The 14,673-nt window shown below is 41.0% G+C and overlaps 1 protein-coding gene across 2 annotated transcripts in view; it reads right to left on the bottom strand.

Moving 5' to 3' along the window:
• The window catches only part of LOC147148681 (ras-specific guanine nucleotide-releasing factor 1), a 46,407-nt gene that overhangs the window by 11,063 nt on the left and 20,671 nt on the right, over positions 1 to 14,673 (bottom strand). For both annotated transcript variants that reach the window (XM_086027380.1, XM_086027379.1), the window contains 13 exons: positions 13,128 to 13,234; positions 12,684 to 12,831; positions 9,919 to 10,011; positions 9,581 to 9,834; positions 8,684 to 8,763; positions 8,414 to 8,607; positions 7,322 to 7,431; positions 5,998 to 6,116; positions 4,992 to 5,152; positions 3,749 to 3,812; positions 2,874 to 3,016; positions 2,691 to 2,773; positions 1,868 to 2,116 (listed from right to left, as the gene is read on the bottom strand). In XM_086027380.1, coding sequence (XP_085883506.1) covers positions 1,868 to 2,116; positions 2,691 to 2,773; positions 2,874 to 3,016; positions 3,749 to 3,812; positions 4,992 to 5,152; positions 5,998 to 6,116; positions 7,322 to 7,431; positions 8,414 to 8,607; positions 8,684 to 8,763; positions 9,581 to 9,834; positions 9,919 to 10,011; positions 12,684 to 12,797 — 1,664 coding nt within the window. In that variant the 5' untranslated portion in view covers positions 12,798 to 12,831; positions 13,128 to 13,234. The remainder of the gene's footprint in view (positions 1 to 1,867; positions 2,117 to 2,690; positions 2,774 to 2,873; positions 3,017 to 3,748; positions 3,813 to 4,991; positions 5,153 to 5,997; positions 6,117 to 7,321; positions 7,432 to 8,413; positions 8,608 to 8,683; positions 8,764 to 9,580; positions 9,835 to 9,918; positions 10,012 to 12,683; positions 12,832 to 13,127; positions 13,235 to 14,673) is intronic.

The raw sequence follows: 14,673 nt of genomic DNA, 5'->3' as shown, positions 1-14,673 counted from the left end.
CTATCCCAGCTGTCTTTGGGCAGTAGGCGGGGGACACCCTGAACTGGTTGCCAGCCAATCGCAGGGCACACAGAGACAAACATCCGCACTCACAATCACACCTAGGGGCAATTTAGACAGTCCAATCAACTTACCATGCATGTTTTTGGAATGTGGGAGGAAACCGGAGTGCCCGGAGAAAACCCACGCAGGCACGGGGAGAACATGCAAACTCCACACAGGGAGGCCGGAGCCGGGATCGAACCCACGACCTCTGAACTGTGAGGCGGACGTGCTAACCAGTCGACCACCGTGCCGCCACATTCAAACATTTCCCCCCAAAAGTAGAAATCGGCAGAAAAAAAACCAGATGATTTTTTTTTCTATTTTTCTCTCCGTTGTACACATAATAAAGCAGGGCTCCAGACTAACAATTTTCTACTAGGAGCACAGTGGCCCCTAACCTGAAATTTTCGGGGCGCAAGTTGAAAATTTAGCGGAGTACACTATAAGTCGATTTGCAAAGTAAATATTCACTCCACTCATTCTCATTGTTTTTCTGATGAAGGGGCTGAAGTGTGGAGTGAAGTCTGTCAGCAACAAAAACATATTAAAGTACCTATATAGTATTTTTATTTAAATCTCGAAAATTACTAGTCGCACAGGCGCGAGTGGTTGAAAAATTAGCTTGCACATTCTCAAATTTTAGGAGCAAATTGCCACCTTTCAGGGGCAGTCCAATATTCTGCTTGTATATATCTTTTCTGTTGTAAGCATTAAGGGACCGAAAAAGAATAAGTTATCATAATTCCTTTCAGGCCAATATTTGACTCTGCATCAGCCTAAAAAAAATATGAGGTGAAACTTACTGTGTTTCCCAAGTAATTAATTCACTGCAACAAAAATGAAAAGGAGGTGAATTTGTAACCACAATGCACAGTAGTTATCAGTTCTTCATCATCAGGCAAACTACTTGGGCTAGCTTCTTCTTCTACAGTTCATTCTTGTTTGTAATTCATATTTTTTCTTGCCATGTGTCTGTATATGGACTCATTGATGAGGTAGCCCTTTAGCATTTGAATTTTATTAGGTGTACAATGAGACGGATTCTTTCCCATCCAATATATATATATTAAAGCAACACCACGTAAGTATTCACCTTTAATAAAATATTTTCATAACTCTTCTAATGAAACATTGACTTACAACTAGTTGAATGGTACCTTTGTCATGAGGGGGTCTGTATCGCTTTTACTGGCACAAGGAAACTTTGAGGAGGAAACCACAAACCTTGCCACACAAAAAAACCTACAAACGTGCTGACTGCTTTGTCACTTCCCCCCTTTCCCCATTCGTTACAAAGACAAAGCCTCATTATATGATATTGTTTGGACACAATTAGATTCACTGCATCATCACCATTCATTCTAAACACAGCCACTGGAAACAGAAATGCAATTCAGTCCAACTGCAGGCGAGTGAGAGCTCAGGATTAATGTGGTTGACTTCACTCAAAACACTCCCGCTTTTGTTCACATATTGCCGCCATAATCAATGAAAACTTAAGGTTACACAGTGTTGCTTTAAAAAATATGTTTTATGGTCATTTGCAAGGGTCCTTCATTCTACCATGAGAGTCAGGTGATGCTCATTGCTCAATGGTTCCTCTTTTCTACACTTGACATATTTTTTTAAACTTATATTCTCCCTTTAAAAAAGTATAGTCATTAACCCGAGAGTCCAATCATTTCTCCTATGGGGCACATTACACCCATTTCCTCCCAATTTCTGATTAGCTCAAGAAGGATGTTAAACATTACGAATATGACTCGTTTTGCTATTCAGCAAAGCTTTCAATAATCCAGCGAATTTAAGTTGCGTGACTCACCGAGCAGGGATTGCGCTGATGGGCTTCTTGTAGATGGTGATGAGTTTATCCAGCACCACATCGGCAGTGGTGAACACGCGATAGGAGTGCAGGAACGTGTTGAGGAAGTCGATGGAGAGGAAGCGCAGGTCGGTCAGCCTCTCCAGCAAACGTTCCACGCTGGCATAGCGTATCTGCAGCACCTTGCAGGAGTTCATCATCTTGCTGAAGCGAATGTCCACATCGTCGCAGTACAGACTCGAGTCAGACCTGCGCGCAGGAAGACAATACGGACCGTGAATTAATAGGATAGGAATTATTATCCAGAATTTCAGGATCAACGGAATCGAAATTACAACCTCATAAGATACGACAGAGGAATAAACCTGGTCAACTGAATGTTTCAGTTGTTTTTGTGTGTGTGTTTATAACATTATTTGAGATCCTAGTTTGGGGTTGTATATTTTATATATATATATATATATATATATATATATATATATATATATATGGAGCATAAATTTAAAAAAAAACATAGACTTTAAAAAATCAATCAAATGAAAAAAAAAAAAAAACTGCAATTGGATGAAATAAAATCTGTGATTGGCTGGCAACCAGTTCAAGGTGTACCCGCCTCTCACCCCGTGTCAAACCAGGACTAAGTTCCAGCTCACCCGTGGCCTTAGCGACAGCAAGTGGCATAATTACAATAAAGTCAAAGTGTCTCTGTCTCCAGTGGAATCAATTTTCACTACAATACAAATGTAAAGAAAGGTAATAATATTGTAGGTATACAAAGTATTAGACATGGAAACAGTTTGTTTGTGGCATTGGAACGGCTTACTTGATCATCTGTGGGACGGTGACTTTGGAGTTGTCCTCAAAGGCGTTCATCATGAGGCCGTTGCAGCGGATGTTGTCAATGCACTGTGAGACACACAGGGCGGTACAGTCAACATAACAGGTAAGGCCACACAAGAACGTTACCAAAAATAAAAAAGCTGCAAAGTGATGCGTTGGGACGTGCCTGGCTGATGTCACTGGTCCATGCAGACTTCTCCTGCCTGGAAGAAGCCACCAAGATGACTGTAAACGATTGACAGTCCTTTGGCTCCACCACAATCTTGAAGTCCAGGTGCTCCATGTCCTGGCCGCCTTTGTCTGATTTGGCTGGGGACATGAGAATACTCGGTAAAGTCATCCAACAGAAAAAGTAGACCTGCATTTTGCTTAGGAATACGATGTGAATAAATGTTATTTTGATGTGATTTTTTTTAAATGCACATGATAAAGGTTGTATCACCATTATAATACAAAAGACTGCTCTTAAAGGAAAATCAACCCAAACATATTTTTTTCAAGAATATGTTCCCAGCAGGCCTACTAGTTGAAACATGGCATTCTGATTAATATGGCGTTTGTGCAATACGAGTTAAGCAGCAAAATCCACTTGTTTTTAGCCATCTCTGGGTGTGGCCATTTTGTCACTTCTTTTGACTGAAAGTGACATCACAGTGGCTCAGGGCTCAGGTAACGACCAATGACAGCTCGCCTGTTTTCTAAAGCTGAGCCGTGAATACTCGTTACCTGAGCCCTGGGTAGTTGTGATGTCATTTTCAGTCGACTGAAGTGACAAAATGGCCGCCCCCAGAGATGGCTAAAAATGAGTGGATTAGATCTTATTCCACAAATACAATATTTATCAGAACGACTTGTTTCAACAAGTGGGCTTGCATAGAACATATACTTGAAAAAAAACTATGTTTTGGTTGATTTTCCCTTTAAGCTGTTTTAAAATGATGTAATAGATATTTAATAATTTTTCATTATGTTAGATACAGCCGGCTCCTTATTATTACATTCCTGCAAGGTGCAATGCTGTCTCATGAACAATACACTCACACTCATCATCGGTCCCCTCAGGGTCCTCCATAAGGGTGCAGTCTATGAGGGAGACGACTCCATTCTGCAAACGCACAATGTGCATTTAGTTTTGTTCTCCATGCCAGCCTCTCAGTAGACTCTCTCTCTCTCTCTCTCTCTCTCTCTCTCTCTCTCTCTCTCTCTCTCTCTCTCTTTTTCTCTCACTCTTTCTCAAATATGAAAAGGAGGATTTACATGATGGAGCCTATCCCAGTCAAAAAATCCATCCATCCATCCATTATCTATACCGCTTATCCTCACAAGGGTCGCGGGGAGTGCCGGAGCCTATCCCAGCTGTCTTCGGGCAGTAGGCAGGGGACACCCTGGAATTGGTTGCCAGTCAATCGCAGGGCACACAGAGACAAACATCCGCACTCACAATCACACCTAGGGGCAATTTAGAGAGTCCAATCAACTTACCATGCATGTTTTTGGAATGTGGGAGGAAATCGGAGTACCCGAAAAAACCGCACGCAGGCACGGGGAGAACATGCGAACTCCACATAGGGAGGACGGGGCCGGGATCGAACCCACGACCTCTGAACAACTGTGAGGCGGACGTGCTAACCAGCCCCAGAAAAAAATCAATTATTTAATTAGACTTTCATAAGTTACTACACTTAAAAAGAAAAACTGTTTACTGCATACATTTTGCTTGTGTTTACAGTCTTTGGCCACAAAAGGTACTCTGCACGTAGACCTGCACACTGAGATCCAATACAATTATTGTATATAAAATGGAGGAAAAAAAGAGAAATTTATATCTCTCTGACTGTGTCAATAAAAAACAAGCAAGTATTATCTTTCTAAAGATGTAAATGTGGGTCCAGCTCTTAGATTGTGTTTCATTAGACCGTGTAGATGTAATGAAGTGGCTGATGAGTGTAGATTTACGGGATTCAGCGGAAAGCTTTGTTGCCTCATTTTAGTCCCGCAAACATCGATCATAATGTTGAGCAATGTGAAGTAATAAGACAGCTGCACTCCGTTTCCCGAGTCAAAGTGACATCAAGCGTCTGCGCCTTCAAACACGAACAACGAGCCTCGGTGAGCATGCGACAGGGCCGCTCGTGTCTCTTCAGAGGTCACGAGCGCTGATAAAAGCCACGCCGTTGCCCAACCCTCCTCGCCTTCCCTCTGATGTTTCCGTAATCCGCTCAATTGAAACTCATGGGACAGCCTGCAGATACTGAGAGAAGCTTGGTCAGCAGCTTGGGCCCACCTTGGTGAGGTGAAGCTTTCCCCCAGACCCTCTGGTGCAGATGATTAGATGCTTGGAGAAGAGAAAGCACTGCCTCTCCCCTTCCTTCTTCAAAGACAGAGAGCCCAGGCGCCCACGGGTGATCTTGCCCTTCTCGCTCAACGGTACCTGGATGAGAGAGCCTGAGAGTGCAATAGAGACACAAAAAGAGACAAGAGGTACATATACTGTATATAAATATAAAGAAGTGTGTAGTGGAATCCTAAAGAGCCAACAAAATTCCACAATTTGTTTGGATGTCTATTTTTTGTCAACCGTCACCATCATAAAAACATATTTAATACAATTTTAACATACGAGTGTAAAAAGAAATTAAATATCACTACAATATTAGTATGTTAAAAAAATAAAACATTCTTCAAGGGGTTAATTGGAATGATGAATGAGGATTAAGCATCTTTTGCAAATGTCGACTACCTCGCTTTTTTCCCCCAGAGAAATAACGGTCGCCGACTGGGCGGCTGAGCTGATGACATTCAGCAGACGCATGGATCAGTTCAAATTGGGGAGGAGCTCATACCCCCCCTTCACAATGCAGTGACTCAGCCTGACGTCCGTGATACCTGCCGCCGCGAGGGTCAACCCCGGCAACATTACATAATAACATAAATAAATAAATATACATTTTAAAAAGTTTGACCACAAGATGGCCCATGAGATTACAAAACCCACCAACCCTACATCAGCTACGCCAGTGGGGTTGCAGTACCACTGTGTGTAATTTCTGTATTGAGTATTTTCTCACTTTTTTTTTTTTTTTTTTTAATCTAGTCTATATATCTTTTGCTCTAAATTGCTTGAGATGGACTGGCTACATTTTCTATTTTTCTTTTCCATTTTGGGAACCCCTTATATTTAATGGACTCATTATCAGTTTGCCTCAGGTAGTACTATCTAGTTAAAGAATGTCCTCATTGGGGTCTACACTATTTCCAGTACCTGTGAAATGAGTTTGTTGCGACAGTACCTTGTCTTACAAACGTCTGGCTGGTGTCCAGGAGGATCTCGCAGCCCTCCACGATCATGCGCTCGATGGCCAGGTTCTTCCGGATGTTCTCTGTCTCGCTCACTTCGTCGTGCATGATTCTGAGAAAAAGAACACCTGTTTTCAACTTTTATAAATATGAACACATGCGTTGGACTGTTACACCTAATAATATTAGGTGGCAGAAAGTGTCTATGGTATTTTTTTTGTCCATTCATTCTGAAAAACGTTTGATGTTGGACCTACTATGTACTATGTACTATGTGCATTTCAATAAATCAAAAATACTGCATTGCAATTACTTAATATATCTTAATTCATTTTGGTAGTTCAATTAAAAAAATGACACTCATATATTACAGTGATTCACTACACACAGCTTATGATTATTTTTTTTCTCACAGCTAACGAAAACCCAAAATTCAGCACCTCGAGATGTTAGGATATTACATTAGAAAAATTAATAAACAATTTTAGAACAGAAATGAGGTAGGTAGACCTTCAGTATCCATGTGTTTAGTAATTCTTTATAATAATGTTTTCCTTTTTTGAATTTCGATACAGTGAACCCCTCTATTTACGGTCCACACTATATTCTTTCTATAACACTCTAAGATGCCACAAAATGGCACCAAAGCCATGGCTAATAGGAAAGTAATAACTGGTATCAAGGAAGTACTTTGTACCTTGACATAATTCATTTTGACTCGAGTGTAGAGGAGGAGCTATGTTTAGCCTGGGTTGTTAGTGGAAGTTACAGAGAGTCTTTACTGCATGTACAATGAATGGCACTTTTCAGTGGATTTTTTTTTTTAATTAAAAAAATCTGTACACCATTTAATTTTAAGGTTAACCTTATACGATGTGAAATTATATACAAATGTTTTGGAATCATAGTTTGGCTGTATTAAAGTGCCCATATTAAATCATTAACATAAGGAGTTATAAACATTTTTCTGAGCTATTTGCGTCAGAGCTCAATCCTTATCCCCTGCAAAGAGAGGTTTACTGTACTGAAATCAATTCACTTTTCTACGATATTCAAATTCAGTGAGAGACATCTGCATTTCATTTATTGATTTTTTTTTTTTTACTGATCGAGGTGAAAAATTATGTACTTTCAAGGCATGACAGGTCAGTAATCAACACCTGCTCAAATAACTAAATATGGTGCCTAGTACCATGAAGAACTGCTGAATTAGGTGATGTCTCAATATTTTCATCCATATGAAATTTCTCTTTTAATTTTTTTATTGAGCTTGCGTATCCCCTATAAAACTTGAACCTTCTTTTTCCTTTATTTTACCTTGAAAGCTCTTCCAGCTTTGATTTGGCATAGTCCAGGCTGTTCCTCTCTATGTGTTCATGGGGCGTGTGGGCAAGAAGTTCATGAAGCGTAAGAATGTAGCGGGGAATCTGCACACGACAACAGGGGAGTCGAACAGATATTACAGCTAACGTGCAAATGCACACGCTCCAGAATACACAGATGCAAACGTGCACACACACTAATGAGAGGCGGATCAGAGGTGAGCGCAATCTCCGCTCATCAGCAAAAATTTATTATCAACGCAGCACAGCCGGCAGCATAGGCCCCAGCAGAGCGGACTGCCGGGAAAGTGCATATCTTGCCAGCGAGGAGCCATTATTGAAGCCTGAGCTCCAAAAACAACAGCTTTTTATAGGCATGAACGACACCACGGGGGCACCGCGAGCCAAAACAGACAATGTCCCGCTGTTTAGGTTGGTGATCAGGTGTGCCACAAGAAGGCGTAATGTCTTAAATCTGTCTAGATTATTAAGCGATAAAAATAAAAATAACAACAAAAACAAACCTCTCATGATATCCCTCCAGCTATTCGTTTTCAATACTGCTGACTTTGGTTGACTCATAATGTGAGGATTATATTTATCCTCAGTAGGATAATTATGGATGGATAATAATTAAATGGATGGATAATAATTACACTTTTGCCTTCAACGTGTACGTAAAGCTAGCAATATGTTTTCTTCATTTTTCACAAGCTACTGCACCTGCACTGAAATCTTTCCCCCATAGGTGGCGCACCTCACACTTGCTGCTACTGTAGCCCAAAAGAGGTGTTGGAAAGAGTGAATTCCCCATGTATATTTTTGAATAATTTATTACTACAATGAAGAACCAGCGGAGTTAGACTCACCGGCCACAACAGAATACATTTTTTTTTTAAATCAGATCACATGAGTGAAGGTGGACTTCATGTTGTGGCCTATAGGGAAATGATATGAAGATAAAATACCTTTATAAAACTAAACAAATACATAAATTGCATTTTGTCGATATACATGTTGTGTTAGATGATATCTAAAACTGACATGGCATTCATGATGTTAAAAAAATCCTAATTGAAGTGCTCACCTGGAACATGGGGTAGGTGAGGAAGGTCTCCAGAGTTCTCTCCTCGCAGTCGGGCTTGGCCTCGTACTGCTTCAGCAGCTTGTCAAAGTCTCGGTTCTGCTTGCAGTGAGCCAGGATCTGGAGGCTGTATTGGTGATTCCTCACAAACTCCTGGTAGATGTTCAGCATAGGCAGCAGGATGTCGAACAGGTCGGCTGGCCAAGTAGTTTGGGTTAGTACTGTGACGCGTTATCTTGACACATTCATGTTCAAATGAAATGTCCTCCTTACCCAGCACCAACGTTGGCCAGCTGGCTATTCTGGCTTTTAAGCCCTGGTAGAAGATCTGATGTAGAAACATGATAGTTTCACTGCAAAAAAAAAAAAGAAGCTCAGGTAAAAAAATAGATCGAATCAGATTCTCATCACACAAGCAATTTTCGTCAGTTTTCCAACATCCTGTGAAGTTGTACTGCGGTGCTGATTGAGACAGGCTGCTTGTGAGCGTGAATGTGCTCCGATGAGCGTGTGGGTGGATTTCCATTAGGCCAATGAGGGGTGCATGTAGATTAGTGTGCCCGATGAGTCTCCAATGGTTGCCTGAAGGAATAGCCAAATGCTTGATATGATTCAGGATATAAGGAATACTTAAATGATATGTAGTTAATTATAACAAATATATGTTCAACAGCAGACCATTTACATCCCTCGAGATAAAAGCTCAACAACGTACCTCATAATAAGCCTGCACTGGCTAATAATTAGACTTCAGTGTTTTTGAGGTACAGGTACAAGCCCAAGTTGTTCAAATAAGGTGTAAAGTGTACAAAAAGCGGAAGTCAACCCAAACACCCTTTTTCCAAGAATATGTTCCCAGCAGGCCCACTAGTTGAAACACAGCATTCGGATTAATTTTGCGTTTGTGGAATAAAAGTTAAGCAGCAAAATCCACTCGTTTTTAGCCATCTCCGGGGGCGGCCATTTGGTCTTCAGTCTACTGAAAATGACATCACAATTGCTCACAAGGACCAATCACGGCATCACAACTACTCAGGGCTCAGGTAACGACCAATCACGGCTGACCTGTTTTCTGAATCTGAGCCGTGATTGGTCGTTGTGAGCAGTTCTGATGTCATTTTCAGTCGACAGAAGACAAAATGGCCGCGGTATATTATGCTAGATTCAAACCTGTTGAGGAATATACTGCTGACGTCATCGTGGGTGATGGGCGGCTTCTTGGAGCTGGCGGCCATGCGGAGCGGCCTCAGGAAGTTGTTGACCAGGATGTGCAGCTGCTGCACGTACTCGGCCTCCGAGTCCAACATGCTGAACACCACCTGGTTCCTCTTCCTCATGCTCTCGGCGTGCGGCGAGCGGATATAATCCTGGATGATGGTCTTCCACTTCCTCCTGCAGATCCAGCCACGCAGGAAGCTCTGGACCTGCAGGCGCAAAAAAAAGCGTGAGGCCTTTGACCATTAAAACAAAAAAAAAAAGACAAAAAATATAGCAAAAAAGAACTGTACCTTTTTGATCTTCTTGATTTCCGAGTCATCCTCAGTTGGAGCTGCTGTGGGACTAGCGTGGATCTTCTCGTTGTCTTTTAGCAGTCCTGCGATCTGTCAAAGGGAAAGACCAATAGTTTAATGTTACTTACTTCTCATTTACTATAATTTCAACACAATGGGGAGGAGCGATCAGCACCTCGGAAAACTGAGCCATAATTTTGGCTCAACCAACGTGCAACGCTGAGTCCATGTGTATTCACATTGGTCATTTAAATGCAGTGGTGAGAAGCAATAAAATTACTTTGCTACTATACTTAAAGTCAACCCAAACATATTTTTTTCAAGAATATGTTCTATGCAAGCCCACCAGTTGAAACAAGGCATCCTGATCAATATTGTGTTTGTGGAATAAGAGTTAATCCACCCGTTTTTAGTCATCTCAGCGGGCGGCCATTTTGGCACTTCTGTCGACTGAAAATGACATTGTTGTTGCTCAGGGCTCATGTAACGACCAATCACGGCTCACCTGTTTTCTAAAGCCGAGCCATAATTGGTCATTATCTGAGCCCTGAGCAGCTGGGATGTCATTTTCAGTCGACAAAAATGACAAAATGGCCGCCCCGTGAGATGGCTAAAAAAGGGGGTATTTTGCTGCTTAACTCATATTCCACAAATGCAATATTAATCAGAATGCTGTGTTTCAACTAGTGGGCCTGCTGGAACATATTCTTGAAAAAAATATGTTTGGGTTGATTTCCTCTTTTAGGATTAAGATGGAATAGAAGCCTGAGCCAATGCTAGCTAGATTTTTTTTTTTGCCTATGAAAGTTGATAAAAAATGGAAACTGCTTTGTCTGCACACATTTCTTTTTCTTGTTGTGCAAAGTTATCAAAACTGATTACTTTTTTATTGAATTTTTATTTATGCTACATCTGTTAAAATGTCAGGTTTTTGTAGTATAAAAAAACAGAATATAAAAAACTTAAAACATGTTTGTGACAATTGATGTGTAAAGTCCCCACATCCAGCCAAGAATAAAAGACCAAAGGCTTGATGCTTCCACCACCCAGCTTTATTGTAGGTATGAAGTTCTTTTGATGATGAGCAGTGTTGTAGTTGCAGCAAATAGAAATTCGGGCCAAAGAAATGTGACCTTGGTTTTATCGGACCATAACAAAATCACTCAAATATGTGGGGAAATGAGTTATGGTGCGATGGACCGAGGTATTTATGGATTATAATTGTCAAAGGTACGTTTGTCGCAAACACAACAATGCTCATCACCAAAAGAACATCATACCGAAGGTGAAAGTACAGCTGAAAACTATTTGGAGTTAATCAGAGTTGAAAGAGGGAGTGTACACTTGTGCAGCACCACTATTTCAGTAGTTTTTTTTTTTTTTTTAACCTAACCCCTTTTGAAGAGATTTTTTTTTATTCAATTGTGGTGTACAGGTTATAAGACACATTAATGGTGGCAAACAATTTGAAATGATTTATCTTAGTCTCATCTTTAATATCATTAAAAAAAAATGCCACTTGAACAAAGGTGTGTTTAGATGTTTCCTATCCTGTGTTAGTACATTTGTGTATTGTTTTTTTTCTTCTTACTCTTATTTAAAAAAGGAAGTTGAAACAATACTACTTTTACCAGAGTATATTTTACACATCTGTGGTTCTACAGAAGTACAGAATGTGAGTACTTTTCCATCTCTGTTTAAATGCATTATGTTCCAAGTGGTAAAAACACAGACTGGAGCTGTTGTGAACTGTTTGATGCTAAGTGTCTCCATTTACTTTGTGGCCCAGCGAAGGGGAGCTAATTGCCGTTGTATTTCATTGACGAGATGCAATATAAAACAGTGTTCATACATATTCCCCGCTCCTAATTCCATTTCACAGACGTCACATTAGCACATGAAAGCAAAATGACTATTTGATGTGAAGAATGGGGAAGGCAGCCCTGTTGGAGGCATTGTTGCTGAGAGGACATGCAAAGTGGAGAGCTGAGCACAGCGCTCCAGTCGACAGGCTGGTACGTGTCGGTCGGGGCACATGGGACGCAATTCTCCCACTGGACAGCAAATTCAACCATAAGCATAATCCAATGTATTTTTTTTCCAATTATTGATGATTGAGTTGTTATTTGGTGTGCTAGCAAGAGCAGAGGGAAACTGCAAGGAGAAGCAGGGTACTAAATCAAGCACTGGTAACATTGTGTGCAATTTTAGAAGCAATACGACACATGTTAAGTCTACTTATTGCGTTAACTGGCCAACTGAAACTGAAACAAGTGAGAGAGCCAGTAAAGACAGACACGTTCTCAAAATGGCAAGTGTTGGCTGGGGGAGTATTGGATATATTGAAAGTTGATATGCATGGGAATTCGATTTTTGGTACGGTAATTAAATTTTGAATTATTCATGCAAGTTTGCATATGGAAAATACAAAATGTTGTAAATACACACACCAGACTCATCAAAATTGTAGCGACACTAGCTTATGCTATTTTAGATGAGGTATGGCCAAACTTTTAGTATAAAGTACTAAAGGTTTACATAACTATCACACACACACACACACACACACACACACCCACGCATACACACACACACATCTATATATATATATATATATATATATATATATATATAGCAAAAATATAGCAAAATACCAAAACAAAGAAAACTCTACCTATGCGCAGTTAGACTGTGATTTGCACTAGACTTATATTCAGCGCGAAAATAGGGCCGTGGGAGCAAAGAAATGAGTTGACTTTTACCTCTGACTTCAGCCTCTCAATCTCGATTTCCCCGTCTTCTATCTGTTGTCGAAGTTGCTTAGCAACCGTTTTCTCTGTCTCCACAATTTGAAGCAGATGAAGATACTTCTGCATGAGGGTCTCGTGCTCGGTGGCCAAGTTTCTGTAACTGTCAGATGCACGCACACACATGCAAAAACACACACACACACACACACACATACACACACAGAGAGAACGTACCGTCACTATAGTGATGGCTTTCACAACCCGAGTGTTGCGGCTCAAATCAAAGCAATCAGGGTTTCTTGTGAACAAAGCACTTTCCTCCATCTCTTTGCCTATGTAACCATGGCAACGCTGCCCCCCTACAGACTGAGCACATCAATCAAATATTACTTACCCTCAGCCGACAACTTTTAACTGTAGATTTCATTAACATGCTTTTTGTTACTTCCTTTTTACCTGGCGTGTGATATGGCGGCCACCCATTCATCGCAGTCCTTCACATCTTCTGTGCGTAACTCCAGGGCCTTTTGGTTTTCGTGAGTGAAGCTCACGGTGAAATAATACTGCAATAAGAAGACCAAAGGGGTTGGCTGGTTAAACGCCTGATAGCATGATTAACATGCTCTTTTCTAAACCGAATGTGTGTGTTTACAGTTAATAAATCCCATTTTTTCCAAACTAGCAATCTCAATGAATCATCTCACAATATACATCAATAATCATGCCCAAAGATGAAGCTACAGCTGCTGCTTTTTGTCGACATAAAAAGCAGGATTAAAGTCAATTTCACATTCAACTATATACTGTATAGTAAAGCTATGCCGAGCTTGAAATACTTCCTGTTTTCAGGCTTCTTCTTTCAAATTGACAGTGTCAAACATAATAGTCTGGTGCCGTCTAGTAGCCAACAGTGGACTTACATCAAAATAAACGAGAGGCAGAAAAAAATAGTTATATAAATATGGAGTCACATAAATTGTTGCCAAAAAATCTGTAAAATAGCAGGAACGCTAAGACGCAATAGAGTTAATTCTCCATTCAATTTTGTTGATAGCAATTTATTTTGAAATCATAAGTCATGGAAAATTCAGCCATCCGACTTCTATACTGCTTTAGGGTACACCTTGGACTGGGACACTTTAAGAAGTGATTTTGCGAGAAAATGCTTCTAATACCGATTTAAAAAGAAGTAGGAAAAAATTCTCTCATTCTCAGGAATGCATTTAGCGCGAAACATGAAGCAGACACACTTAACTTGCTTTAGTTGGGCAAATAAAATGATGTGGCGGGTCAGATCTAGCCTTCAGGCCTTTGGTTTGCCGCCTGTGCCGTAGCTGAAGCTCCTGGAGTAGCGACTTGATTAAAGCTGCTTATGTCTTTGCGTTTGCTTTGGTGCTCTCTCTGGCTGCCGCATGTGTTATGGAGCAGATTTAGAAACACACAGGGGCCCGGGGAAGCCACATCTTCTTCATCATCGCCCACCCGTGCGACGGATGGATAGAGGGAAGCCTCCCCCAGCTCCATTCCTGGGATGTCTCTTAGTTCCCAGGAGAAAATGCCATAAGACATGGAGGCTGAAGCCACGGCCAATTATGTAACTGTACGATATCTGTTTCCTAGCAACTCGGCTCGACGTGAACGGTCGGGCTGTTGTTGCGTTTTGTGGTGTCACTCGAGTCTTGACGAGTGCACTTGCTTTCTGGCGCTGCAGCAGCAACTAATTGGAAATGGTTATGATCCGCACATTGAGCTGTTTTCGACATATGCATGATTCATTCCCCATTAAACGACCTCATCTTTTCTCAACTGAAGGGACACGCCTTTGTGTTTGAAAACTCGAGCAAGCTTTTCAGGGTCAGCCGTGTTTCCGGCAGAGTTGAGCGAAGGCGTCACCTGAGCCAATCTTTGGCTGTTCCAAAGATGTCCCAACAGGAGCGTATCAACCTTCAACTGATCGTTATTCATGGCTGACTGCTCCTCCATCTTCACTTTCATTAGGTAT

The sequence above is a fragment of the Filicampus tigris genome, chromosome 4 (genome assembly GCF_054856515.1).
Source record: "Filicampus tigris isolate MCC_2025a chromosome 4, RoL_Ftig_1.0, whole genome shotgun sequence".
In the NCBI taxonomy this organism is placed as follows: Eukaryota; Metazoa; Chordata; class Actinopteri; order Syngnathiformes; family Syngnathidae; genus Filicampus; species Filicampus tigris.
This window is presented reverse-complemented; position numbering and strand designations above follow the sequence as displayed.